At 45.4% G+C, this 25878-nt stretch overlaps 6 protein-coding genes across 6 annotated transcripts; 4 read left to right on the plus strand and 2 right to left on the minus strand.

Annotated features, from left to right (window-relative positions):
* On the plus strand, window positions 1–4490 carry LOC112892255 (glyoxylate/succinic semialdehyde reductase 1). Its single transcript, XM_025959400.1, has 8 exons — window positions 1–269; window positions 368–478; window positions 569–670; window positions 2372–2473; window positions 2978–3093; window positions 3689–3767; window positions 3862–4032; window positions 4123–4490. The coding sequence occupies exons 1-8, from the start codon at window positions 165–167 to the stop codon at window positions 4216–4218; spliced, it is 882 nt and encodes a 293-aa protein (XP_025815185.1). The 5' UTR covers window positions 1–164; the 3' UTR covers window positions 4219–4490.
* A 6305-nt stretch (window positions 4491–10795) lies between these two features.
* LOC112875349 (F-box/kelch-repeat protein SKIP20-like) lies at window positions 10796–12358 on the plus strand. Its single transcript, XM_025939174.1, has one exon. It carries the CDS (start codon window positions 10849–10851, stop codon window positions 12061–12063), a length of 1215 nt encoding a protein of 404 aa, XP_025794959.1. The 5' UTR covers window positions 10796–10848; the 3' UTR covers window positions 12064–12358.
* Window positions 12359–13102: 744 nt separating this feature from the next.
* LOC112880347 (glutathione S-transferase Z1-like) lies at window positions 13103–16736 on the minus strand. The gene is made up of 9 exons (XM_025944924.1): window positions 16570–16736; window positions 16374–16430; window positions 15915–16000; window positions 15763–15834; window positions 14769–14822; window positions 14441–14516; window positions 14096–14163; window positions 13546–13605; window positions 13103–13447 (listed from the first exon to the last, which is right to left on the minus strand). Exons 1-9 carry the CDS (start codon window positions 16670–16672, stop codon window positions 13343–13345), a joined length of 681 nt encoding a protein of 226 aa, XP_025800709.1. The 5' UTR covers window positions 16673–16736; the 3' UTR covers window positions 13103–13342.
* Window positions 16737–17085: 349 nt separating this feature from the next.
* LOC112880341 (PHD finger protein ALFIN-LIKE 7) lies at window positions 17086–20710 on the plus strand. Its single transcript, XM_025944911.1, has 5 exons — window positions 17086–17322; window positions 17424–17456; window positions 18556–18784; window positions 19868–19988; window positions 20098–20710. Exons 1-5 carry the CDS (start codon window positions 17208–17210, stop codon window positions 20368–20370), a joined length of 771 nt encoding a protein of 256 aa, XP_025800696.1. The 5' UTR covers window positions 17086–17207; the 3' UTR covers window positions 20371–20710.
* A 154-nt stretch (window positions 20711–20864) lies between these two features.
* On the minus strand, window positions 20865–23288 carry LOC112897656 (pentatricopeptide repeat-containing protein At1g09900-like). The gene has a single exon (XM_025966011.1). It carries the CDS (start codon window positions 23286–23288, stop codon window positions 21108–21110), a length of 2181 nt encoding a protein of 726 aa, XP_025821796.1. The 3' UTR covers window positions 20865–21107.
* Window positions 23289–23436: 148 nt separating this feature from the next.
* On the plus strand, window positions 23437–25869 carry LOC112880355 (NADH dehydrogenase [ubiquinone] 1 beta subcomplex subunit 3-B-like). The gene is made up of 2 exons (XM_025944935.1): window positions 23437–23747; window positions 25607–25869. Exon 1 carries the CDS (start codon window positions 23516–23518, stop codon window positions 23717–23719), a length of 204 nt encoding a protein of 67 aa, XP_025800720.1. The 5' UTR covers window positions 23437–23515; the 3' UTR covers window positions 23720–23747; window positions 25607–25869.
* The last annotated feature ends 9 nt before the right edge of the window (window positions 25870–25878 follow it).

Consider the following 25878-nt stretch of genomic DNA (forward strand, 5'->3'; position numbering starts at 1 on the left):
CGCTCTCTTGTCTCTAGTCTCTAGCCTAAAGGTCGAACACAACTGCACAAGTGTATCCCCGCGGTTGCTGCGTCGCGCACACAGAGGAGAGGAGAAGAGAGGAGAGGGATTTCTTTCAGGAAAAAAGAGAGGAGAGGGAGGAGCAGGGGTGGGAGGAGGTCGAGATGGAGGTCGGCTTCCTGGGGCTGGGCATCATGGGGAAGGCAATGGCGACCAACCTCCTCCGCCACGGCTACCGGGTCACCGTCTGGAACCGGACCATCGCCAAGGTATCTATCGCAAGCGCCGCCGCGCGGTTCAATCCCCTCCCGTCCGACTAAGCCCGCTCATGCCCCTGATTGACATCCATGGCTGCCGCTTCTCCCAGTGCCAGGAGCTCGTCGCGCTCGGGGCCACCGTCGGGGAGACGCCCGCCGCCGTCGTCGCCAAGTGCAGATACACCATCGCCATGCTCTCCGACCCCAGCGCCGCCCTATCCGTGAGCGCACGATTCATGGCACCTTTGTAGCATTGCTAAGGCGCAACCTCTTTTTTTTATTGATTTCCAAACCTCTTCCTTTACATCTAGGTTGTCTTCGACAAGGATGGCGTGCTCGAGCAGATCGGGGCTGGCAAAGGCTACATCGACATGTCCACTGTCGATGCCGCAACTTCTTCAAAGATTAGTGAGGTATCGTCCCCAGTGCTTGTTCTTTTTCTTTGGGTTAGATTTGTTAGTCATGCCCTCAGTACCTTTACTTTATGCATTCCCTGATAATAGAAGCTCTAATTTATGCATACAGTCTACAAGACTGTAAGCTTCGTTCAATTGCCAATGCGGTGATGCATACTCTGTTAAGGACTTGATATCTTACTGGTAGATGGTGTGATCTTTTGACTGTCTGGGTGTATGGATTGCCACCGGAAAGGCCGCTAGGGACAAAGTCAGGCGATGTACTTTTTAAAAATTGAGCAATACTGACAAAAAATTACATTGTTGTTTGTTGGTATTTGTATCATTTATCAATTCTCATGGATGTCTCAACAGAATAGGAATTCAGCAACGATGTCTACTAATACTAGTCTGTAGTTTGAGTAGTTGTTTTTTCAGCGGATTATCTGCAATGTATAAATCTAAATGGTTGGCATGCCCCTTGACAGTGTTCACCTAAACGCTAAACGGTAGTCGTTCGGTCACCCCTCGAGTAGCAAGTACACCGTGTACATGTCGTGTAAACGGTGTGTACACAGGCTACACGGTTTGTACGGTAGAAATAAAATCCATATATTTATGCAATTGAAATTCAGAAAATCTAATATTTTATCAACCAAACATTACAGATTACCAAGCTTAACTGTTAAATAGACCAAATATGTAATCATATGCTCCTTATCAATTGATCATTCTTATTTTACGTGACAAATCACAATTTACAAATAACAAATGTCATACCATTTAAAAAATAAGGTATAGTTGATACTTCTCTATAGCATAAACGTTGTTTTAAATGGTCTACTCGTTGTGTAAAACCGTGTAGTTGTCGTTTTCTTACACCGTGTAGGCCGTGTAGCCCTGTTTTTTATCGTGTAAACGGTTGGACTGTGTAATCACCGTTCAGGCTCTAAACTGCACGGTAGCTTGTCAAGTAGCGTGTACACGGCCGTTTACGGCAACATTGCCCCTTGATCTCTGCACGGTCTCACCACTGGATATGGTAGTTTGATGCCACTTCTAGAATGTCCTAATTGCTTATAAATTATAATTAGAGGATTGTGGGTTTTCCAGCTTGCACGCATAAGTACACGTTCTACCACCGTATCAGATCTGCCTAGAGTTTATATGCATTCCCATCTTCTAATCATTCGAACTCACTTTTGCATATTGAGGCACTTTGATGGGTTAAGATAGTACACACTGAATCTTTTTTTTTCCTTTTCATTTTTAGAATTATATAATGAGTAAGGGAAGAATGATTGTTAAAGTATGTATATGTACCACTTGTTTTTTTTTTGCATTTTCCATTAATAGAGTTTATGAAATGAGGAAAGGAATATGTAATTGGAGGCAAGGAAGAAAAATCAAATTTCCTTACATACCATTGGGTACTTCCTGACAAATGCATTTAGTCATAGATCTGTTCTCCATGGAAATCCTGCTCGATGCTGTAGGCACAAATGCACCATCATCTATATGAATTATGAACTAGTGCACACTCGTGCTTAATCCGAGATTAATTTCATAGCATCTTATTTGTGAACTGTGTGAACACAGGATATGCAGCTGATTTATGTCCTCTCTAGTATCTAATGTAACTTTCATCAGGGTTACCATATGGATAGGGTTTATTAATAATCTACTGAGATTTGTTCTTCTTTGATCAATCTTTTTCAGGAAGTTAAACAAAAAGGCGGCGCTTTCATTGAAGCTCCGGTTTCAGGGAGCAAGAAGCCAGCTGAAGATGGTCAATTGGTCATTCTTGCTGCCGGGGACAAGGTTATTTGCTGTGTTCTGAGTTTGAGTTGATCTCCTTACAACTATATTGCTGCAAACTTGCTGTCTTTATGAGCTTATGCTACTTCACAGAATCTCCAATGTGACATTATCCTTCATCCATGGAAATAATTAAGTTGGCTACATTTGGGTTCAGTTGTAGCTCTTGTTAGCGCTTATGCATTGTTTGATTGCTTGTGGATCTAATGTTCATAATTTCCCTCACTCATTCTAGACTCAATTTTGATCATAACAGAGAAAATGAGTAATCAAATCACTGCAGTTTAAGGAGGGTATGGTACATATATTAGCCTCGTTTAATTGGACACAAAGTTTGGATCAAGATATGTTGTTTAATGAGGAAAACTCACCAGTGCATGTTACTTATAACCTGCAAGTTATCAGATACAAATAGCACGGCCCTGCCAAAAGATAATACCACGTATCGCTTAACTATACCCCTACCATATCTTGTTTGCTCATTTGATTCTCCCTTTTACATTTCAGACATTGTATGATGAAATGGTTCCTGCATTTGATGTACTTGGGAAAAAGTCGTTCTTTTTGGGAGAGATTGGAAATGGAGCTAAGATGAAGCTGGTGGTCAACATGATCATGGGAAGGTAGCTGTTTATTTTGGGCAGTTGAAAAGCATATAGACATTAAAGCACTTAAAATGTAGACATTCAAGTACTCATGATTAAAAATCTACTGATATCATTGTGACATGACAAATTTAGTACTTCTGTTATATTAGTGGATCATAATGTGCAATGCAGGTGTAGCTACAAGTACAAAAGAACAGAATAATGCATATTTGGGACTTGGGATCACCTAAATGTAATAATTATGTATGCTCATTTGTTCTATATAACCTAGTGCTATGTTGACTGTTAAGGATCACTGGAGACATAATTTGTAGGTTGCAATTTTTTTGGAGCTAATTTATCCTTTTTACTATTAATGATAATGATTTCTAACTCTATCACATGATAGAGGTTTTTCCTGCTCAAATCCGAGCCTTTTTTGTGCTTGATAGCATATCTAGCAAATCCGCCTGATTTTTGTCTGTTAGAATTATAGGCCTTCTCTGTCAGATGTGATTCTGTTGAGATACTTGTTGCACATTCAGAGGCGCACAACCCCTTTCTGCTGGTAGCACATGTTTACCTTTGTGGTTTGTAAGTTAACTGAGTACAGCTACGTTTCTTGGTGCAGTATGATGAATTCTTTGTCTGAGGGACTCTGTTTGGCCGACAAAAGTGGGTTGAGCCCCCAGACGCTTCTTGACGTACTGGTATGGCACTTGGTTTTCTTTTTGATTGCTGTAAACCTGTTGCTCCACCCTGTCACGATTGAATAACCGCATCTGTGTTTCTTGACCTCAATAGGATCTCGGCGCCATTGCAAACCCAATGTTCAAGCTGAAGGGGCCCGCAATGCTGCAGGGCAGCTATAGCCCTGCATTTCCTCTGAAACATCAGCAGAAGGACATGAGGTTAGCTCTTGCCCTGGGAGATGAAAACGCCGTCTCCATGCCAGTCTCAGCTGCTGCGAATGAGGTGCGCCTTCATTCCCTCTCGACTTGCGCTATGCCTCACAGAACACAGGGTTTGAGTGAAAACACATGACACCGCCATTTTCGATCGCAGGCATTCAAGAAGGCTAGAAGCCTGGGCCTGGGGGACCTGGATTTCTCGGCGGTCTATGAGGTAGTGAAGGGCGCAGGTGGTTCAGGCCAGGCATGATAAGCAATCAGCGGGCTCGTTTGGATGCTAGATTTGCAGCAGTGTCTCTCGTTCGTTGTAAGGCAATTGGCTCGTCTTCATAGCGTGTGTATATCCAGGATCTGGAACCCGACTTCGCAGAAAAAATAAGTCAGCATTTGATGGTTTGCTTGCACGATAGATGTTACTGGAAGCTTGGAACTAGCTGCGTGCATCACGAATGATTTTTTTTTTTTTGGACCTGCCTCAGCAGATTGAAAACATACAAGAAATGGCACTCTTCTCCTTTGTCAGTGCACTGTTTCCTACTTTCTTGTTCAGTCAGATTCTTTCTCCACGATGGTGTGTGTTTTATGAGCTCTGTTTCCCTAGTTTTGACCACACACAGAAATTATCGGGCGTATTAGACCATCTTATTTGGACATGGGGGGATTCCGTCTCTGTCCCTTCACGAATAAGCTACCCCAGCTTAATTCACAGCTTGCCTTCATGTGACTTGTGAGCGGGGTAAATTGCCCGTGCCGTGGGATCGGGGCTTAGCTCGTGGGGACCCATAGGGCAGGAGTCAAGGTCAACTTTTCTGTTGTTAATTTTTTTTTGCTTAAGCTTCTATAGAGTTTTTTAATTTATAAACATGATTAGCTTAAAATTTTGGCGCTTGTCAGCATTTTCTAGGGAAGTACTGGGATCGCGCGGTGAGGAGAAATCGCAAAGTGCACTGTATATTCATGAAAATAATGCTGACCTAAATATACCTGGAAGCACAAATTATTCTATGACTTCATCTTTTATTCGAAATTAAAAGGAATACACACATAGACGAACATAGATACTTAGGAGTGCAAATTGGTGGCACCTCCAACCTTCTTTAATATTTATACTAGATCGTTGTTTGTGGGTTGAGCCCGGACCATTTTAATTATTATTTCCTTAAAAAGGTTGGCTCAGCACGAAGCTGTCAGAGGAAAACGGCCACGAGCTCGGCAGGGATTCTGCTGCTACGATGGCTTCTAGAAGGCTCACTGGTTCTGGTTCAGGCATGTGCAAAGCAAGTGCGAGACAACCGGAGTGGATGCCTTTTGTTTGGATGTGGATGTGGCTGCTTCTCTTGCACCAGTGGGTTGAGGGCCCCGGAGGAAGATCCAAGAACACAAGCACACAACAAACGCGCATGAGAAGAAAAATGGTGGGAGAAATGCGAGCAAGTGCAGTAGTTGATTGGATGTGATATTTGTTGATTGGATGTGATGTTTGTGGATCGGACAGCATGAGAAGTATCTCTGCATCCTGCAAGTGCTGATGATGGCATTGCTTCTCGGAGTGGAACCACTGGGTTGATGTCAAGTTGTTAATTTTCATCAGGGAATAATATCGCAGATCATCCCTTTTCTTTTGGGGGTCAAAACTAAAGGAGCTAGTTGTCGCACTTTGTCTGTTCATGAACAAGAAATGTAGCCACTGGCAGTGCAAACCTGTGTGAAGTATTCTGAGGCTAAGATAGTATTAACAGCTGGTATATCCTGCAATGCTCTTTTCTGCCCATAGGTGCCGTAGAATGTAGATCATGGTACAATACTCAAGAAAACCAAACGAAACTAGACAGAAGAAACTGCTGCAGAAATCTTCAGTATTTTATTACAGCAGAGAGGGGGATGAACACGACAAGACGACAAGCATGCTGCCATTACCAAGACAATGTATTTGCCTTTGTAGAACCATCATCGGGGAAGCAATGCAAACAATGACTAAACTTCGGCATGATCAATATATAGCCTGGTGACAAAATAAAAAGATGCGAGAGAAGGCAGGAGCCGGAGCATCATCCTCCATCAGCGTGGAATGTGTCCCAGCTAAGCTAGCAGCACCACACACCATGCCTCGAGAAGCCCTTCCTTTCTTTCGGCAGGGGGGGCCCACATCCCCACCGCCACTGATTTTGCTTCTAGAAGGTCTCTCCTCGTCTTTCTGGCCTGGATCTCATCCGGGGTGGCCCTGGAGTGGACTGCTGCTGGTTCATGTAGCTTGTGCTTGGCGTGACACCAACTCTCACGCTCTCATCATGTGCAGATGTCCGTGCTGGAATTTCATGTTCGTTTGTCATCAAATCAAACCAAATCATATGATGTATGCATAGATTGTTTGGTCATCGATATCGTAAGCAGCTCACTTCGTTCCAAACATACGATAAATTGCTTTAATTTTTATCATAAGTCAAACTTTATCAAGTTTATAGAAAAAAAGCATATATATCTAAAGCATTTTGTAATGTGTTTTTAGATGGTTTTGTTATTGAAACCATTATGAAATATATCTTATTAATAGTATATTTATTTGTACGATAAATTGTTTTAATTTTATCATAAGTCAAACTTTTCTAAATCTGATCAAGTTTATAGAAAAAAAGCATATATATATATATATATATATCTACAGCATTTTGTAATGTGTTTTTAGATAGTTTTGTTATTAAAACCATTATGAAATATATCTTATTAATAGTATATTTATTTGATATTGTATTAAACTTGGTTAGACTTACAGAAATTTAACTTTGAGAAACGTAAACGATGTATATGGAAGGGAGGAAGAATAGTCGTGCTTAACCAACAAGTGGAACGTGGCGGATGATCAGTGCGAACTAATTAACCAGCCGAGGTTGGCCATCCACCATATGATGTTGATCTACGAAGGAAAAGCCAGGCACAGGCGCTGAGATATTGTGTAGTTTTCCTGTGTCCCACGCGTCCTTTTCATGTCATAAGAGGCATCATGCATTGGCGGGTGCCGCTACCAAATTTTTGCGTGTGGAAGTATGAGCTTGTGACAAGAGCTGGATTCCAAGTCGTTTTCTTATCCATTCTATGCATCATCATCACCCACAAGCCGCAAAAGGAGAGACTGCAATTTCGTCGAGAAGGATGTTTTGCATTGGTGCCAAGATGGCATTCCAAAACAAAGGACGGAAAAGCCCCATCAGCTTATTCGAGACTCGGAATGGTTTTCCTCTCACGGTTCAGTCCATAAAAAAAATCTTTGATCTTAGAAGGATTTCCTTCCGGTCAATGTACGTTGAGCGGCAGAGCATGATCGAGCAGGAAAGCTCCCTGGCACTGAGCCTGCTGAGAACCCCATCCAGCAGGACGAGGAGGACCCGGCCGGAGTCGCGGTCGTCTCCGACGGAGCAGTATGCCAGGGGGCAAATTAAAGCAACCCCTCTTGCCGGGCGTGCTCCGGACTGCACGGCTGCCGCCCAGCGTGGATTCCTCTGGGTCAAGTCGTCGGGAATCAAGCCAAGACTGCTTCGTCGATCGAGCTCAAACAAAAACAAACAGAGCGCGACGAGACGACTGCTGCTGCGAGCAACGTACTACGTCAAGGTCAAGATCATTTCTTGGTGTCGTCTGCCTAATAACGCCAAAGCAGCAAATTAACCATGCATATTACGACTCTACTGCCATCTCTGCAACTAACTAGGGGTTGGCTTGCATGTTTACAACCATCCATGTTACATAAAAGACTTATGGGTATTAAAAACCATAAAAGATTAACATCCAGGTGGGCATTTAATTAAAAACCAGAGCTTGTATGTGTGTTCTTTTTGGCAATTTTTCCAACTACCCCCTCCCTCTGCTCTAGATGCGTAGCAAAGTCTATAAATTTAGAAAAAAATCAAAACAACTAATAATTCGGGACGGAGCGAGTACTTGAAAAATAAATTGCTAAAAAAATTCTAACTACTCCCTCCGCTCTAGATGCGGACCTCTCTATTCTAGTCTAGAATACAACTATTACGTGAGGGGTAAATACCCCTTACGGTAATTAGCACTTTTGATTTGGTTTCTAATTCGCATGCATGCATGCCAACAAATCCAACTGCAGCATTGGCGGCCATAGACGCACGCAAAAGAAATAACATGCATGGTATACTTGTAAAAGGGCTAATAAACATGTACTGTAGTGGAAATTTGTTCGTGGCCTTACCCGGCCATCTCCTCTTTTTTTCTCACAATTCAGAAGGCGCCGGAGTTGCAGGAGGAAAAGGTGGCCAGCCGCGCGCCGAGGCCAGGAGCTAAGCAGAGGTGCACACACTGTTGCTACGGCGACGGCTTCTAGAAGGCTTTACAGGTTCCATCAAGCATAGGCATGTGCTCCTATACGCACCACCTTCAATCAAGCAAGTGCGGCGAGACAATCGGAGCCATGGCGGGTTACTGCATGAGAAATATCTCTTGGGTTCCGCGAGCGCGAGATGCACGGCGTTGCTTCGCGGAGGCGGAGGAGCTGATGAAATCACCGGGGTGGCGCATGCTGCTCCGCTTCGCTTCGGCAGAACGCGAGCCATGCTCTGCTCGCATCAGCCCCTGCACTCAGCTCTGGCTGATATTTTTCAAGATGCCTTCGCAACCTCCGTATCCGGCGCATGCTCACCACGCCACACAAGTGTCAAGCTGATGACAGTTACTACTAGTCAGTGTACTCGTGTTTACCCCGCGAGAGAAATCTCTTGGTAACAGTCGCGCTCTTCTCTGAATTCTCCGATCGAATGGCTTCAGGTGGGAACCGATAAGTTGCAGGAATTTGTTCGCACCATAGATTGTTTGTTTGCCCATGTGATGTCGACTTACAAAAGGCCACCAACAAGGTGTGTGTTCCCGTGTCCCATCCCAGGTGCCATTTTCATATCACGAAGGGAATCATAGTGTCCTTACCCAAACTGAACATGGTAGTGTAGGCAGGTTAAGAGCTTCCCAAATCATTTTCTTGTCCATCATCACTAGCCACAAAAAGGGCATCATACGCAATTATGTTGAGAAGGGTCTTTCTGGTACCATACGGATATTTGTTATCGACGACTGGTTGACACCCACATACTTCTTTCCCTGTACATTTTGCAAACATGAAACGAAGCATTTCTAGGTCAACTGCTGGATCACCTTTTCCGCTGAAAAATTCTACGTGAATAGGTGCATCGTTATTTTGTAAGAAATTAAATCTGCAGAGGTCACTGTTCTCAACATGATTATCTTACCTGAAGGGATGTTTTTCTTTCTACACCTCCTCCCACATACACATCCCAGGTAGGATTTTCTTTATTTTTAGCACTTCCCACTTTCTCTGCTGATTGAATGTGTCTTAAAGCTTTTTTGTGGAAGTTATGAATCTTCTATTTTATAAAATTTAAATAGAATAATTGTATCATTCTAAATGTGTACAATACATTTAGCACCTAAAATTGTTATTACATAACAACTAGCTTCCTTTGGTTTCTACAAAACTTTGTGCATCAATATCAAAAAAAATTTGCCTTATGTTGACAACTTTGAAAGTGTGTAATGGTGCGCTATTGCACACCCATTTTTAGTAATTCCATTTTCGTGGTATATGCACAAATTTATAAATGCATGACAACTAGGCATGCAGTTTAGGCCATAAATGGTCAATTACAAATCCTGGATGTGCGCACGATCAAAACAATCTTGGTATGCTCGGTCGACAGGGTACACGGAAAGAGAATGGTGAAATAGGCAACTAACACCCAGTTTTGAAGAAAGAGCATCGGGCATGAATGAACGTTTCTCCCCCTCCCCTCTCACCCATTGAAATAGAGGTAGTACAAATCAGGTTTATCATTCCACTTATTAGAGCAACTCCAGCACACCCAGATCTCTATCATAAGTTTAGAGGGTTAAAAAAAAAGATGTACTCCAGGAGACCCTCTAGGCCCTCTATTCTGGGAAGGGCTCTAAATTCTCTTCTCCACCCTCTATTCCTAGCGGGTCTAGAAGTTCTATTATAAGTTAGAATTAAAGGCTATTGCTGGAGTTGAAGCAAATTTGGAAGCTCCTAAAAATAGAGGCAGCCCCATTTAACATTTGGAGGGCTGATTTAGAGGTTATTGCTGGAGTTGCTCTTATCCGATTTCATCATTTGTCGCACCAGTTTTTAAATCAGCCCGTGTAACTTCTAAATTGGCTATTCACCCGCTGCGACATTGGCCTTCCATCAAAATTTACCACCACCGCTTCCAAAAAAAGAATACAGTGGTGCTCCTCACTTGCGGGGCCCACTGCCAGTCACCACCCTTTAGCCTCTATGGTGTAGCCGGATGCCCCAAGGTACATGACGCCCACACTCCCCGCCAGTCCGCATTGTATGTCGTAGATAACATAACTCTAATATCTAGCCTTTTAGGCAGAGCCTAAGTTTATTCCGGATAAGAAACAACCTCACAAAATGTTAAAAGCCCCCACTAGTTGCCACCATCACATCTACGTTCATATGTTTCATCAATCTTCTGTTTACCCTAGTCCCATCTAAAAATATCTTCAACAATTTGAGTAAAAATATCATTAGTCAAATGTGATTAGAAATGCAATTTTATGGATCAAACTCATGCTCCTAAAATATCTCACTCCCCAATTATTTTCACTCTCTTTTGAAAAGTTTTTATTATTCTACTATACACAAAAAGGTGCTGCTTTTACTCGATCACAGTACCTAGCACTCATCAAATCCTAATCTAAATTTGTCCTCACTCTCACCCTCCCTCTACTTAAACTCGCCAAAACCCCTTGCATCGCACCGCCACCACATCAGAAGAAGCAAGAAGCCGCGTGAAGGCGTGTGCACAGCACTGCACTGGCGTTCTCCATGGGCGCCGCCAAGCAAGAGGTTGAGGACGTGTACGCAGTCACTGCGCGAGCACGCTTCTTCTACGATTCCAAGGACAAGCAGAGAGAACGTGCCATGGCGATGGGAGCAGAGGAAGACGGCCCTAGGCTGGAGGTGGGGGAGCTCATCCCGGGTCTGCCGGACGACGTGGCCATCGAGTGCCTGGCGCGGGTGCCGAGCCGGTCGCACCGGTGCATGCGCCGCGTGTGCCGCGGGTGGCGCGGCGCCGTCGGGTCCGCGGAGTTCCGGCGGCGCCGGGGTGCCGCTGGGGCGGCGGAGGACGTCGTGTTCCTCGTCCAGGCCGCGCCCGCGGCCGGCGACGGGAAGGGATCGACGCCGGAGTGCGCGCTGACGGCGGCGAACCTCACCACCGGCGAGTGGCGGCGCGTGGAAGGGCCGGGCGAGGCGTGGGGACCCGTGCCGCTGTTCGCGCAGTGCGCGGCCGCCAACGACGGGCGCCACGTCGCCGTCGTGGGGGGCTGGGACCCGGACACGCTCCGCCCGACCAGCGACGTCCGCGTGCTCGACGTCCCCGCAGGCACGTGGCGGCGCGGCCGGCAGATGCCGGACAACCGGAGCTTCTTCGGGTGCGCCGGCGGCGACGGTAACATCTACGTCGCCGGCGGCCACGACGAGTCCAAGAACGCGCTCCGCTCCGCCCTCGCGTACAGCGTCGCGGCCGACGCCTGGCGCGCGCTCCCGGACATGTCCGAGGAGCGCGACGAGCCGCAGCTCGTCGCGGCCCCCGGCGGCGTCCTCGCGGCCAGCGGCTACCCGACCGAGGCCCAGGGCGCGTTTAAGAAGACCGCCGAGCGCTACGCCGCCACGGGCGGCGCCTGGGCCGACGAGGACGAGGTGGTCCCCGACACGGGCGAGACGTGCCTGGCCTCGGTGCGAGGGAAGGTGTGGGCCGTCGGGGCCGGGAAGGGCGGCGTGCGCGAGTGGGACGGCGCCGCGCGCGCGTGGAGGGAGGTGGCCGACGGGCCGCCGGGCATGAAGGCGTGCGTGAAGGCGGCCGGCATCGGCAACGGCGACGGCGCCGCGTTGTTCGTGTTCGGCACGGTGGCCGACGCGGCGGAGGGCAGCAAGTACTCCGCGTGGGTGATGGGAGCCGGCGGCGCTCCGTGGAAGCGGGTGCCCGTGCCGTCGGGGTTCGGCGGGTTCGTTTACTCAGCCGCGGCCGTGCGGGTTTAAATTTTCGCTTATCACTGTAGGCGTTTTCGCTCCGGAGCATCTTAAGAGTATCCAATATATTCAGTACCAATATTTTCAAATTGAAATATTTCTAAAAGGTTTTAGGCATAGAAAATACAACTCTCCATTGGTGGCCCTATATTTAGTTGCAAACTTTTGAAATATGCCACCTCATCGCAAGTGGATCATTTTGAACTCAAATTCGCCTAGTACAAGCCGATGCCATTGCCACCATGAGACAAGATGATTCCTACTCAGATGGTAAGTAATATAGCACCTATCCATCACCCGCAATATGTCATGCTAATTCTTGTTCTTATCTATTCATAGTTCCTACTCAGACGGTAATATAGCACGTATCTATTTCTTGTTCTTATCTATTCATTTTTGCCACGAGCATGCATCCCGAGCGAGGCCTTGCGCCATCACGGGCATAGGACATCACGCGCAGACACAGGGCTCATTGCCGGTAACGGGGCGCTTGTTGTCGACGGCATACGGCTGCCAGTTTCAGAGTATGGAGAAGCGTGGCGCAGCCGAGACAAAGAGATGAAGATGTGGGACTAGAAGAGCGCAGGGAATTTATTAGGAGCTCATCACAGCGGTGGAAATATAGCTCCAGATGTGGTAGTTTTTAAACGTGTGGGAATATTAGAAGCTGGAATAGGCATATGTTGGAGCTCGGATTTTCACGGTTTTTCCCAAAACGGATCATTTTGCACTTGTATTGGGTATTGTTGGAGATGCTCTTACAGAGCGAATGTTTTGGGTTTTGTTTCCTAATTCAAGTTTGATCATTATTTGCGTATATAGTTTCACTGGATTCAATTTATGAGCAGTGCTGTGCGTCGTCTAGTTTCTTTTTATAAGAAATGATAGCGGTGTGAATGGTGGCCGTGGAATATAAGAAATGATTACGTGTGAATGGTGGCCGTAGATTCCACGATGGCAGATGAGGCGGCACGAGGCAAATTAAAGCCATGGTAGAATGTACATAGGGTTTTTTTTTATAACAATGTACAGGGGTTTAAAAGAGATGTAGGGCTTCCTGCCAAATGCCAATTTTGTGCATCCATGGAAAATTTTACAGCTGAACAAATCATACATGAGAAGCCTACCTGAAGAAGACCAGAAACCACTCTTATTCTGATGCACTGTGCACAGGAAATTCTGTGCTTGTTCCTATTACAGGATAACCAACAAGCAAGTAACAACACCAAATCTGTCTGTATTCAGATGAGAAATATACAAGGCTGACGAAGCAAGAACACCGCAGTTCCTAGGTACAGGAAGGGGCGTCCGGTTGCTTAGCAGGGAGCGCTGCTTGGAATGCAGGGTGTGCCATGTACAATGCGTGGAGCCTCGCAAGGGTGGGGTAATTCGACTGCAGTCAAGACACATCAGCATGTTTCATTACTTCTTCAACTGAAATAAACTGCACAACGATTTACACCCGTATAACAGAAAGTAGAAAGGCTGTACCATGTCAATTTTAGTGCGCTCAATGGCTGCATAAATCTGGGGAGCGAGGAATACATCTGCCTGCATGACAAGAAGAATACAGAAGTACACGATCATGGATTTAGTTCTGCATTATACTGGGCTATCTTTGATGGCTTCAAAAAGAACAGTAGCCTTCCTAGTTGAGCAAGGACCAGTAGCAATTTGTATCATACTGCATTAGTGTTCTATTAGGAAATCTATTTAATTCCAGAGAAGACTTGCACACCATGAGAATAATAGATTTTAAAGACTTTGCACTTATGTTCATTTGGACTTGATAACCATACCTCTAGTTTTAGCAATGAATAAACACTGGCATATAAAACTTCCAGGAAACTTTAAAAGATTAGTTGTCTTAACATAAAAAGAATTAGCTGATGGTTCATTATTTAATTCTGTTTATTTTCTTCACGCATACATCACTCAACAAGTGTTATATCGCCAAAAGACTAGGTAATACCACTTCAAAGGGAAATTCAATACAATGGGGAAAAGAACCTGGTGATAAATCTCAGGGAAGCAAACATACCAGTTGGATTTCATCTCCTGTTGCATACTTCCCACCACAGCCTTTTTGTTGTATCAGGTTCTCAATTGCTAAAAAATTAGGGAAAGCAAGCACATTTCAGAATAGCAACAAGCGCAAAAGTGATAGGGGAAAAAGCACAATTAATAATAGCAAACAAGTGTGGTGATAGGGAAACATAAGAATGCTAAGAAACAATATGTTTCATAACTGAACTAAAAGAACTATGTTTGAGTTCCTACAATGATCAATACAAGTACAACCGAACTTCAAGGCAAGAAACATTTCTTCAAGCAAAAGTAGTAGTTACTTCAATCAGTAATTAACGGCTATGTCTGTGAAGACAACCTGTGAAACCTCTCTCAATTTGTTGTTGGGTCCACGAGACACTCTCCCCTGCACCAACTTTTTGCTCAATGAACCTCTGCAAAGAAATAAGCAACAAATTAAGTGATAACAGTTTAGCTTTTGTCCTTTAAACAAACTGTACAATATATTTTAGTTCATCAAAAACAAGTTGTCACAATATAGAATTAATAAGCAGAAAACAAATTGCATAATTGCACGATGCAAATATGAATCTTATTTCAGTATAAACTCAAACTCAGGCGTGCCAATCAATCTATTTATACATGTAGGACCTCATATGCCAAGAAGTAATATGCAGTACACTTACCAACACTGAGAGATTATGGAGAGGTTGAATACCAGAACTTACAATGTTCGCAATCTGGCACAGAAAGATAGTAAAGTACACATTAAGAATGATGAATTGGTGACTAAGAACAAAACAGAAGGAAAGAAAAAGGCAAACATACAGCACAAATTACTCCAGATTTTGGTTACACAGTGGCACCTTTCTACTACATGGTTTCGTGCTGGACCTGCCTGTGCCATAGCACATAGTATGCTATCCCTGTTCCCTGACGACAGCCTTGCCATGCAGAAAACCTGATGGACTTGCACATGCATGGACTCCAACAACTCCAACCATAATTGTTTTACTTGAGCATTATCTCTAGCATATCTACTCTTTATCTCTTACTTGATTAGTTCGTTTGTTGAGTCATAACCATACATGTCCTGCCCAGGCCACAATGAAATTCTAATGTGTGGTAGCCCAACTTTATACGCCTTCAGACCTAAAAAAGAGCTCCGGTCTGTGTTTCCACAAGCTCAATGTCAGCAGTCATGCCACAACAAAATAGGTATTTTTCATTTACAACTCTTTCCTTTTGAGTAAGATTGTCCTGATACCACTAGTAGGATGGAAAACACCATCAATTGCATCACTAACATGTGGCCCTAGCCCCCACATGTAGGCCTACAGTGAACAGTATTTAAGACATATATATGCATTTGTACTATGCTAATGAGTTACTCTTTTGTTATCCCTTCTGTTGTGCTACTTATTTAGTGGTTTTACCTCATACGATGAAACTGTGGATGACAGGGTGCAACTATTTGATGGGTTTAGATAGGAGCATCAAAGAAGCCGCCAAAAAAGCAACTAGTGAACAGATTGCATAACACTCAACTTAACTGCATTTGGCCGAAAAATTTTGCATAATGCCAAATTGCAATTCCCCCACAGATGGCACTTCTATATTGAATTGATTAAGAACAACATGTGGCCGCAATCATGAGCAAAGGGGTGGAGAACCTATCACCTGGTGATTCAAAGCCTTCTTTTTAGGGTCTTGAGGCAAAAGAGGAGGGTCGGGGTACTTGTCCTCCAAATACTGCATAGCCACATAGAAAAGAATTTCACTCACGTGATAACCGAAATTGGGATGACAAATGCTAATATCTCAATACTTGCCAATGCTATTGCATAAGAGTCGCCAATTACTGCATCATCATCAACCAGCGCAGGGACAAACTTCATAGGATTAAGCTTCAGGAATTCTGTTTCCCAGAAAGATCAACCAATTAGTGACTGTCCAAACAAGACTCTATGCACAATCTGATTGCAACCATGTTTGTTCCACCCGAAGCACTAGAAGTAGAACGACTAAAGTTGTCACATACGACTACCTATGTAGAATAACACCGAGCACTTCGTTAAAAAACAAAAAGAATAACACCGAGCAAGCACACTAAAGCTGCCCTGCTGTGCCTTACCAAAGCCCGTCAAGGCGTCAGCAGCGCCAAACAACACTCTAAACAAAGGCGAGCAAACAGACAAGTAGGTCAGTAGAAACTGCACGAAGTAGCCCAGCTACCTAACTCCATATCCAAGCAATCCTAGCACACGGTTGTACGAGTATTACCAACTCACCTGGATCAGACTGCTCGCCCTTGAGAAGGTTCACCGCCTTATACTCGTAGTCCACGCCTGCATAAAGACACAGCGTTCAAGATCAAGCGCACGTCGGTTGAACCCAATCCAACCCAACCCAACCCAGTGTCCCAATTTCCCAAATCCACCCAAAAGAACGGTGGCCTGATTGAGCGGGTGGCCGAGCCGCAGGCACCTTTGAGATTGAGGGCGATGCGGGCGCGGTGGGAGCACGAGCTGCGCCAGTACGAGTACAGCCTCGGCCGCCCCGCCGTCGCCGTCGCTTCCACCTCCGCCATTTTCAGTCACGAACTCACGATTGACTGACTAGCTGCTTCTCTGAGCTTCGGGAGTCAGGCGACGGAAAAGGAGAAGAGGAAGAACCGCACAACCGCAAAGCGAAGTGGAACACGGAAGGCAACTCAATATGGGCTCGTCGGTGATCCGGCCCAAGATGAGCGGAGAAAAGCCCGGCCCAACCACGTCACTTCCTCTTGGCAGGTGGGCCCCTGCCTCACTCAGTCCACAGTCTAGTCTGGCCTCGCGCGCTCCCTGGAGTGCGCCGAAAGCCGAGCCCAGTTGGTGGGCCCACTACCTTTACTCCCTTCCATGAAAGCGAAGTGGAAACTTTCCGAACCACCCCCTCGTGGTTTCCGATTTTCCCAGATTACCCCTACGAAATCCTACCATTCCCGCATCGCATCCTTCGCCGTGGTTTTGCGCCTCTCTCTCTGTAATCCTCTCCCCTGCTCCCTCCACTACCACTCCATCACCATCACCACCACTGCCCACGCGTCCCCCGCAAACCCTAGCCGAGGGAGGCAGTGGCCGGCGATGGACGGCGACGGAGGCGGCGCTGCGGCCGTGCACCATCACACGCGCTCCCCAGAGGACGTCTTCCGCGACTTCCGCGCGCGCCGCGCCGGCATCGTCAAGGCGCTCACCACGGGTCAGCTAGCCCCCCGCGCTTTTTTCCTAGCTTCCTCCTCTTGTGCTACGGGTTCGCGGATGCTTCGCTGATGCTCTAGCTGCTCTCTGTGGTGTGCGCAGATGTGGAGAAGTTCTACCAGATGTGCGACCCAGGTGAGGCGGGCTCCCGACTTGGTTCCTTTTTTTTCTCCACCTGTGCTGCTCGTATGGTCGAGTTAAGCTGTGTCTCTCATCGCGTGGTGATCCCACGGTTGTTTATGGTGCTCGATCCGGCTGCCGTTTAGGGCGTCGTCGGATTCTTAAGCTCTATTAGTCGGTTTGTTCAGCCCTGACTTATGTCAGATATGTAAGTTTTAGTGTGCGATTAGCACACTCTATTTGGTAATTTGACTGCATCCTGACCTCTAGTGTACTTCAACCTGTAGATTTAAGTCCTTAATTTAAAGAAATTTAAGTTGATTTGATTACATGTTTAAGAAAGTGTTTGGGTAATTTAAAGTCCAATGATGTGTGGTTGTTTGCATTTCTGTTTACATGCATAACGCTTGGGAGGAACGTAACAAATCATGTACATTACAAAATAGAGGGGACTATGACCAATCACGGGACAGCGTCAATTGGCAGGACACATAATCATTTAACTCATGTTCGAGTATGTCTCTACGTACTGGAAGTGCAGCCTGATTGAATACTAATCATGATTATGTCATGTTACTCGTAGTTACCATGAACCTATTTGTTCAAACTTAAGATAGATGTCTTTAGAGCTAAGGTCTGTTGCTACTACCATGACGTTTGAAATCTGGTTCAAACTATAAAATCTAACGTAATCGATGTAGCACCTTTCACTTGATACATCATGTGGGAATTACTTAACCTGATTTTTACAGGATGCCCTACTGTGAGTGAAAAAGGAATGAGAAGGAGCATGTGTTAGTAGAAGGAATTCCAAATTGTAGGAAGAAGTGGAGACAAGATAAAAGTCAGATACGGATATCAATGGTGACTGGCTTAATATTGCCCAACACCCTTAACTAATGCTGATGTATATTCATGGAAAACAAATATAAGTAAACTGGCATCTACTCATTTTGGCCACATCCACATTTTACTTAACTAACACTTGAAATAGCATTCCAAGCTCCGCTGTCTACTGATGTTCAATAGTGCACCACAAGTAGTGACTTTAACACATCATATTACGTTTCCTTCATTTTGTGTTGTTGATATAAAGCTGTTCATCTTATGCCAGAGAAAGAGAACTTGTGCCTTTATGGGTTGCCAAATGAGACTTGGGAGGTCACTCTGCCAGCTGAGGAAGTACCTCCTGAACTTCCAGAACCAGCATTGGGGATAAACTTTGCCCGTGATGGAATGATCGAAAAAGATTGGTTGTCTCTAGTTGCAGTTCATAGTGACGCGTGGCTACTATCTGTTGCATTCTACTTTGGGGCTCGCTTTGGATTCGATAAAGATGCCAGGTGTGTGTTTAGTTTTTTTTGCAAAGATTTAGTTCTTTTTTTTTCTTTTTTTTCACCGTACAGGCCTACACTGGGCTTGTATCTCCTTTTCATGCTTTTCTATTGCAGTACGGAACTGTATGTAATACAGATGTCTTTGACCACAGATTTATTTTCATAATTTGTTTTTCTCTTTTCCCCAAAACAGATTGTTCTTAGCAAAAGAGAGAGAGAGAGAGAAAAGGAGAGGGTCTAGTACTCTAGACGTTAGCAGGAGAGATGCGGAGGCACCAGTTGCTGTCATGGAGACTGGGGAGTGGAGAGGGATCAGTCAATCAGTGGGCTCTTTGGGGGAGTGTGGTATGGTGGTGTGTTAAGAGATGATGTATGGAATCGAAGAGTTGAGAGCTAGGGATGAGTATTTAAAGCTGTGTTCAGTGGGCTCCCAGCCATTATATTGCCACAGTAGTGGGATGACCCATTTTTAGGTGAACGATGGGGTCCCTTAATTAGGTGATGCCAATTTCTTTCCATTTATGTTTGTAGTTATCTACCTGGCATTTTCTTTTGGTCATGATGGCCTTTCTCCTTGTCTTGACAGAAAAATTAGTTGGTTCTTTTTATGAAAACAATTTAGCCACTTACTGTGCATTCACGTGGAGATTTTCACAGCATATGGAATAATTACCTTACTCTATAAACTTTTTCTTTACTAAATTAAATGATAGTGATGTGAGTTTTAGCTCTTTAAGGTTTCAAATCGAATTTGCATTTTTAGATAGAATTGCCTATTCATATTGCAGTCGTTTAGGGTTCATGTATTTGATTCTAGATGATGGATCAATAGCTTGGATTTTTCTCCCAGTTTAGCTAAAAAATATTAGATAGTGAACGGAGAACAATAGGGGTGCAAATTGGTGACCTTAGGTGCACCTCCAACCCTCTTTAGTTCAAATATTTGTGCTAATTTTCCAAAATGAGATCCCATTTTGCAGAAGTAGCACAAGTATTTGAACTAAAGAGGGTTGGAGGTGCACCTAAGGGTGTCACCAATTTACACCCCTAGAGAACAGGACATGATAATCCATGATATTTGCATTTCAGGAGAAGGCTCTTCACCATGATTAATAACCTGCCCACTGTTTATGAAGTTGTGACGGGGGTTGCTAAAAAGCAATCAAAAGCCCCCAATGGCAGCAGCAAAAGCAGCAAGTCTAACTCTAAAGTAAGTAAATATTTGTGGCTCAAAAGCAAGTATATGTTGCCAGATGCATTACATCTTGCCAATGTTGTCGAGGCAACCCCTTAGCTCATTTGTTTGCCTTCTCTTTCAGCCATCAAAACAGACAAACTCTAACAGCAAGCCTGCGAAGCCGGCTCACCCAAAAGAGGAGGAGGACAGTGGCCGGGAGGACGCAGAGGAGGAGGACCAGGCATACCTTTGTGGCTCCTGTGGTGAGAGCTATGCGAACGGCGAGTTCTGGATCTGCTGTGACGTCTGTGAGAAGTGGTTCCACGGCAAGTGCGTCCGCATCACCCCGGCCAAGGCAGAGCACATCAAGCAGTACAAGTGCCCCAGCTGCAGCAGCAAGCGGAGCCGAGAATGACGATGCCATGGGACGGGACATGCTCCCTGTTGACAGACGTGTTTAGAATCATTAGGAAGCGGTGAAGCGGTGTCGATAACCGGCTTCACCTGTAGTGGACCGGTGCATACGCCGGCTGTTGTACTTGTTTCATGGTGCGATGCTGTTGTTGTAATAGACATGGTGCTAGCTAGTGGTGATGTGTTGTGTTAGCAGGCTAACTGCTGTCATCGTAGTGTGAGATGAACCGCTGGAGTTTGGGAACTCTCATGTTCAGTAATTAAGTGTTGGGTTAATGTGTATGATGATTGCCACATATGCATGTGATTATGGTGAAGCTAGGGCAGACGTTGACCACGAACTTCACTGCTGCTGAGTATTAGGACCAGAAAGCAAGGTCTGATTCTCTAGGAGAAACTGCTGCTGAAACATGCGAAATTCCAGGCAGATGTAGTTGAAAGGAGGAAAAGGGTAAGATAGTTCTATCAGCAACTGTTAGTAGTATTATGTCTTAATTAGGGCAAAAAAAATCTTCAAAACTGCCATTGATAAACAGGGCTGCCTATTGGATGGTACAGTGGAAGGTGAAAGATGGAGGGCTACTTTGCATGAAAACTTTGAACTAAGGTACAAAGTGTGCATGTGAAATGCAAGGCGAAGCATACCCAACTGTACATATATATAAACATTTCAGCGCTTGCACAGCACATTTGTACTACTGTCAGCAGAGGCACTATTACATGCATGTTCAGTTTAGTTTAGGAATAGCGTCTTTCTTCCTGAATCAAGCTCTTATCTAAAGCTCCTCGAGAAGACAGGTCGCCTAGCAGTTCTTCTGCCTCACCCAAAAGACCTTCATAAGCAAGAGCCTCAAGGAGAATAATGTAGGTTGATTCATCAGGCATGCAGCCATGGGACACCATGTGAGCAAAGCAATCAATGGCAATATCCGTCCTCCAATTTTCACATAGACCAAGAAGTACAGCATTGTAGAATGTAGTGTCAGGTGATAAGCCCATATCCTGCACTCTGCAGAGCATACTGATTGCCCTGTCAGTTCTATCTTCTCTGGAGATCCCATAGGCTAAAGATTGGTAAGTAGTTGTATACGGGCAAATGCCACCAGAGACCATCACACGCAACAAATCAAGAGCTTCCTCCATTTTGCCAGCTTTGGCAACATTGGAAATTACTTTGTTGTAAGTAGTCAAACCTGAGGTACCAATTGTCGTGCCGCTCAGCAACTCAAGGGCTATCTGGGTCTTTCCAGCTTTCAGAAGAGCATCGACTACTATGTTATAGGTGGTTGAGTTCGGAATGCAACTGTTATCAGCCATTATCTCCAGAGTTTCAATTGCTTGCAAAAGCAATCCTTTCTGGCATAAAGAAGATATTACTGTGTTGAATGTCGTTTCGTCTGGGGGAAAATCACTGTGCATCATATTGACCATGAGCTGCCCAGCATCCTCCCAACAGTCAGCACTACACAAGCCCTTCAAAACAGTGTTATAGGTAATTGTATCAGGCTTGCACCCATAAGACTGCAGATTGCTCAACAATTCCATGGCATCATCAATACACTTCTCATTGCACAAACCATCAATGACACAATTGTATGTGATAATATCCGGGATGTATCCATGCTCTAACATTTGTTCAACAACTTTAATTGCACGATTAACCAACCCTTTCTGACATAGAGAAGCGATTATTGTGTTGAATGTCACTTCATCAGGGGGACAATCACTGCGGACCATCTCAGCCAAGAGCTCCTCAGCATGCTCCCACCGCTCTGTGCTGCACAGGCCCTTCAAAACAGTGGTATATGCAATGCTATCAGGCTTGCACCCGTAGGATTGCAGTGTGCTTAATAATTCAACTGCATCATCAACACGCCCTTCATTGCTCAAACCATCAAGAATACTGCTGTATGTGACGATATCTGGGATGCATCCATGCTCTGACATACGATCAATAACTTTAATTGCATGATCAACCAAGCCTTTCTGACACAGAGAAGTGATTACTGTGTTGAATGTCACTTCATCTGGGGCACATTTGTTGCTGGCCATCTCAGCCAAGAGCTCCTCAGCCTCCTTCCACTGTTCAGAGCCACACAAACTTTTCAACACAGGTGTGTAGGTGACAGCATCAGGTTTGCATCCACGGGACGGCAAGCTGCGCAAGACACTGAGTGCTTCATCAACATCGCCCTCATTGCACATGGCATTGATGAGGACATTGTAGGTGACGATGTCTGGCTCGCAGCCCTTGGCGCGCATCTCGTCAAGGAGCACCATGGCCTGCCTGTAGCCGCTCGCCTTGCAGGTGGCGTCGAGGAGGATGCTATAGGTGACCACGCTCGGGGAGCAGCCCCGGTGGAGCATATCGTCGAACATCGCAAGGGCGTCGGGGACGCGCCCGCGGACGCAGAGCGCGCGGATGAGCGGGTTGAACGTGAACGTGTCCGGCGGGAACGGCATCTCGCCGATGAGGCGGCGCGCGTCCTCGATCCGGCCGGCGCGGCAGTACCCGTTGACCATGGTGTTGTAGGTGACGACGGTGGCGGAGGCGCCGAGCGCCGCGAACACGCGCTCCGCGTCGGCCACGCGGCCGGCCGAGCACAGCCGCTTGATGAGGATGTTGCAGGGGACGGCGGGCGGGCGATTCCCGCTGCCGCCGGAGGACATGGAATCGACGAGTGCGAGGGCGTCTTCGATCTCCCCGCGCAGGACGAGGCTGCGCAGGCGCCTCTTGGCTCCCCCACCACGCCGGGGCGGGCCGCTCGGGTCCCTCCTCCACTTGCCGTCGACATGTTGGTCGTGCTGTTCGGGTGTGGCTCGCTGTCGCCTGAACCTGGGCTTCGTAGTGGGGAGCGAAGCAGAGGACGGAGTTGGGTGCGCGGGCTTCGGGAGCAGCGGCGCCGACGAGGTCGCCATCGCCATGGGAATGGGCTAGAGGCACAGAGCTGAACGCTGGAGAAGCTCGCGCGCTCTCGCTCTCACACACAGGCAGCACGGTTTGGGCCGTGTGAGCCCAAGTCGTGGCGGGCTGGGCCGCGTATATCCCCTGGGCTTGGTTATGGTCGCGTGGCTGCCCTACCTTCTTTCTGCTTCGAACAGTGGCAAGAGAGAGAAGAGGGGAGAGAGAGAGTGCGGCGGAGGCGATGGCGAGCGGAGGGAAGGGGCTGAACGCGACCGGGGAGTTCTTCCGGCGGAGGGACGAGTGGAGGAGGCACCCGTTGGTGGGGAACCAGCTGCGCCACGCCACACCGGGGCTCGGCATCGCCATCGTCGCCTTCGGGATCTACCTCGTGGGCGAGGCCGCCTACAACCGCATCTACCGCCCCTCCGGCGACCACCACCACTAGGTGGCCGGCCGGGGTCCGTGACTCCAAGGTAAATCCCCACCCGTCGCTCCCTGTTTCCCGAGCAAAATGAGTTTGTTTAGGCAGGTTTGGATTTGACGATCCATTTCGAGGATTGGTAGGGTTTGTTCATTTAGATCTGCCCATCTGAGATCGCGCTGTATTATTTCTTCCGGATCGGATTATGAATTCGTACACTGTACCCACACCGTGCTTGATTAAACTGAAGTATTAGCCTGCGTGAATGTTCCTCAGAGCTTTGGGACCAGAACGCGTAACTATCTGAACAATGTGTTTTTTTTATGCGTATCTTCTGTCAAATGGCATATGTGGCTATTCTGATCAGCAGTGAACTGTTAAACACGATAGCTATGTTTGCGTTAGACTTAATCTTACGAGATTGGTTTACACGTTTCAGATTTGACCCACACGATGCGGACTGAAATGTCAAACCACACTCTTTTCTCCTTGGCAGCCTAAGCATTCTCCTTTTCCAGTGATGTAATATAGTCTGCCAACTTAACTCCGTGGCATCGAGACCATCGGAGCAGCTCACTGGAATGTGGGCTAATCACTATAACTAAATGCATTAAGAGGGATGAATGTTTTTCCTTTATAAGCTGAACTTTGAATGTATAACATGAACAATACCCGCCTCAAGGAACTTGCTTTAGGTCAGGCTTTAAATTTCCTTATGCAATATATATGTTACAGTTATTTAAATTTCATTTTTGCATTAAGAGGCATTTATTGAACTATCTAAAGAACTTGTGAAAAATAGATGATATAGGCATGGGTTAATATCTTGAGATCTTTTCTAAGGTGCATATACATGGTGTGACCTTAAGCAGACATGGCCTAGATTTTGTTCCTACTTTCACCCTTGCTATAGGGATTGTTTAGAGTCGATGTGATCTCCTTTGGGCTTATCAATCAGCAATAGCTAGCACCGAGAATGATCAAGCTCCTTTACCTTCAGCTTCATCTCTGATACAGTTTTCTAACCCCCATTGATTTTTTGCTTGGTATTTTCCTAGCATGTAAATTAAGAATAACTAATTGTAACACTTCCCAAATTACATGTTATGTTGTGATAATTTTTTAATTTTCGCCGTATATGTTGGTCAACACAAATTCAATTATCATGATATATTTTATTACAGGCCTATCTAGATCATCAGTGTCCATCTAGTTGTATATGGTTATATTACTATTTATAAACAAGGAAACATAATACTTTTTTGACATCATTTGGATTTCCCTGCTGAACTTAAATAGTAGATGAGACCTATTCCACATGATTGATATGTTAGGCATTCTTCGGTTTCCCTTATTAGTTACTACTGTTGTTAAAATAACGTTTCCTTCTCAGATTAATTTATGTACTTATCAGTTTATGTGAATGTACGTTGGACGCTTGATGTGCTCTTGTGAAATGAAAAGTGACAACTCTTATTAGCCGATTAGTTGGAGATCTGTTGTACAAATATAACGATATTCAAAAGTGATGAGTATGGAAGAAATGTCTAAGTCAGCTGAAATCTTAATGGTTATATTATGCCACTGACTTCATCCTTTAGTAACTCGACTAAATTCTGAGGAATAGTTTGTATCAGTGCATATGGATTTAGTATATTAGTTTGAGGTTGTCTGTATATATGTGTCTATGCAAATGGAAACCAAAGACTCGTAATTAGGTTCTTCACCTTGTGGCTATGAGTTATGAATTTGCTGTCTTTTGAAGTGTGTGTGCATGATTAGCTTGCCCTCAATTAGTGCAAGGGCCTTAGCAAAAGGTTGCTTACTCACTTAGGTTTCCATTATTTGTTATCCAATACTGATTCCCTTCTTAATATTCATGTGATTAACTGGTGATATTGTATGTTGCAGGTAAAGTAGCTGGAGCAAACTTTATCAACTTCATCGGTGTTGTTTTTCTTTTACCCGTTTGAGCTCATAAGGTCAACCATGACCATCTAGTTTGTAACCATGGAGTCAACCGCTCTTAAAACGCTGTGCTTTTATGGCATTTGGGAATGGCATTGCTTTTGTAATACTCAACTCATGCAAATCTGTTGTATGCATGTATGATTTCTGAAGTGTTCATCCGAACTCATTCAGAGCTGATATATGTGAAATTGGCAGTTTCAATCTGAAAGTTA

This window comes from Panicum hallii, chromosome 1, assembly GCF_002211085.1.
Source record: "Panicum hallii strain FIL2 chromosome 1, PHallii_v3.1, whole genome shotgun sequence".
In the NCBI taxonomy this organism is placed as follows: Eukaryota; Viridiplantae; Streptophyta; class Magnoliopsida; order Poales; family Poaceae; genus Panicum; species Panicum hallii.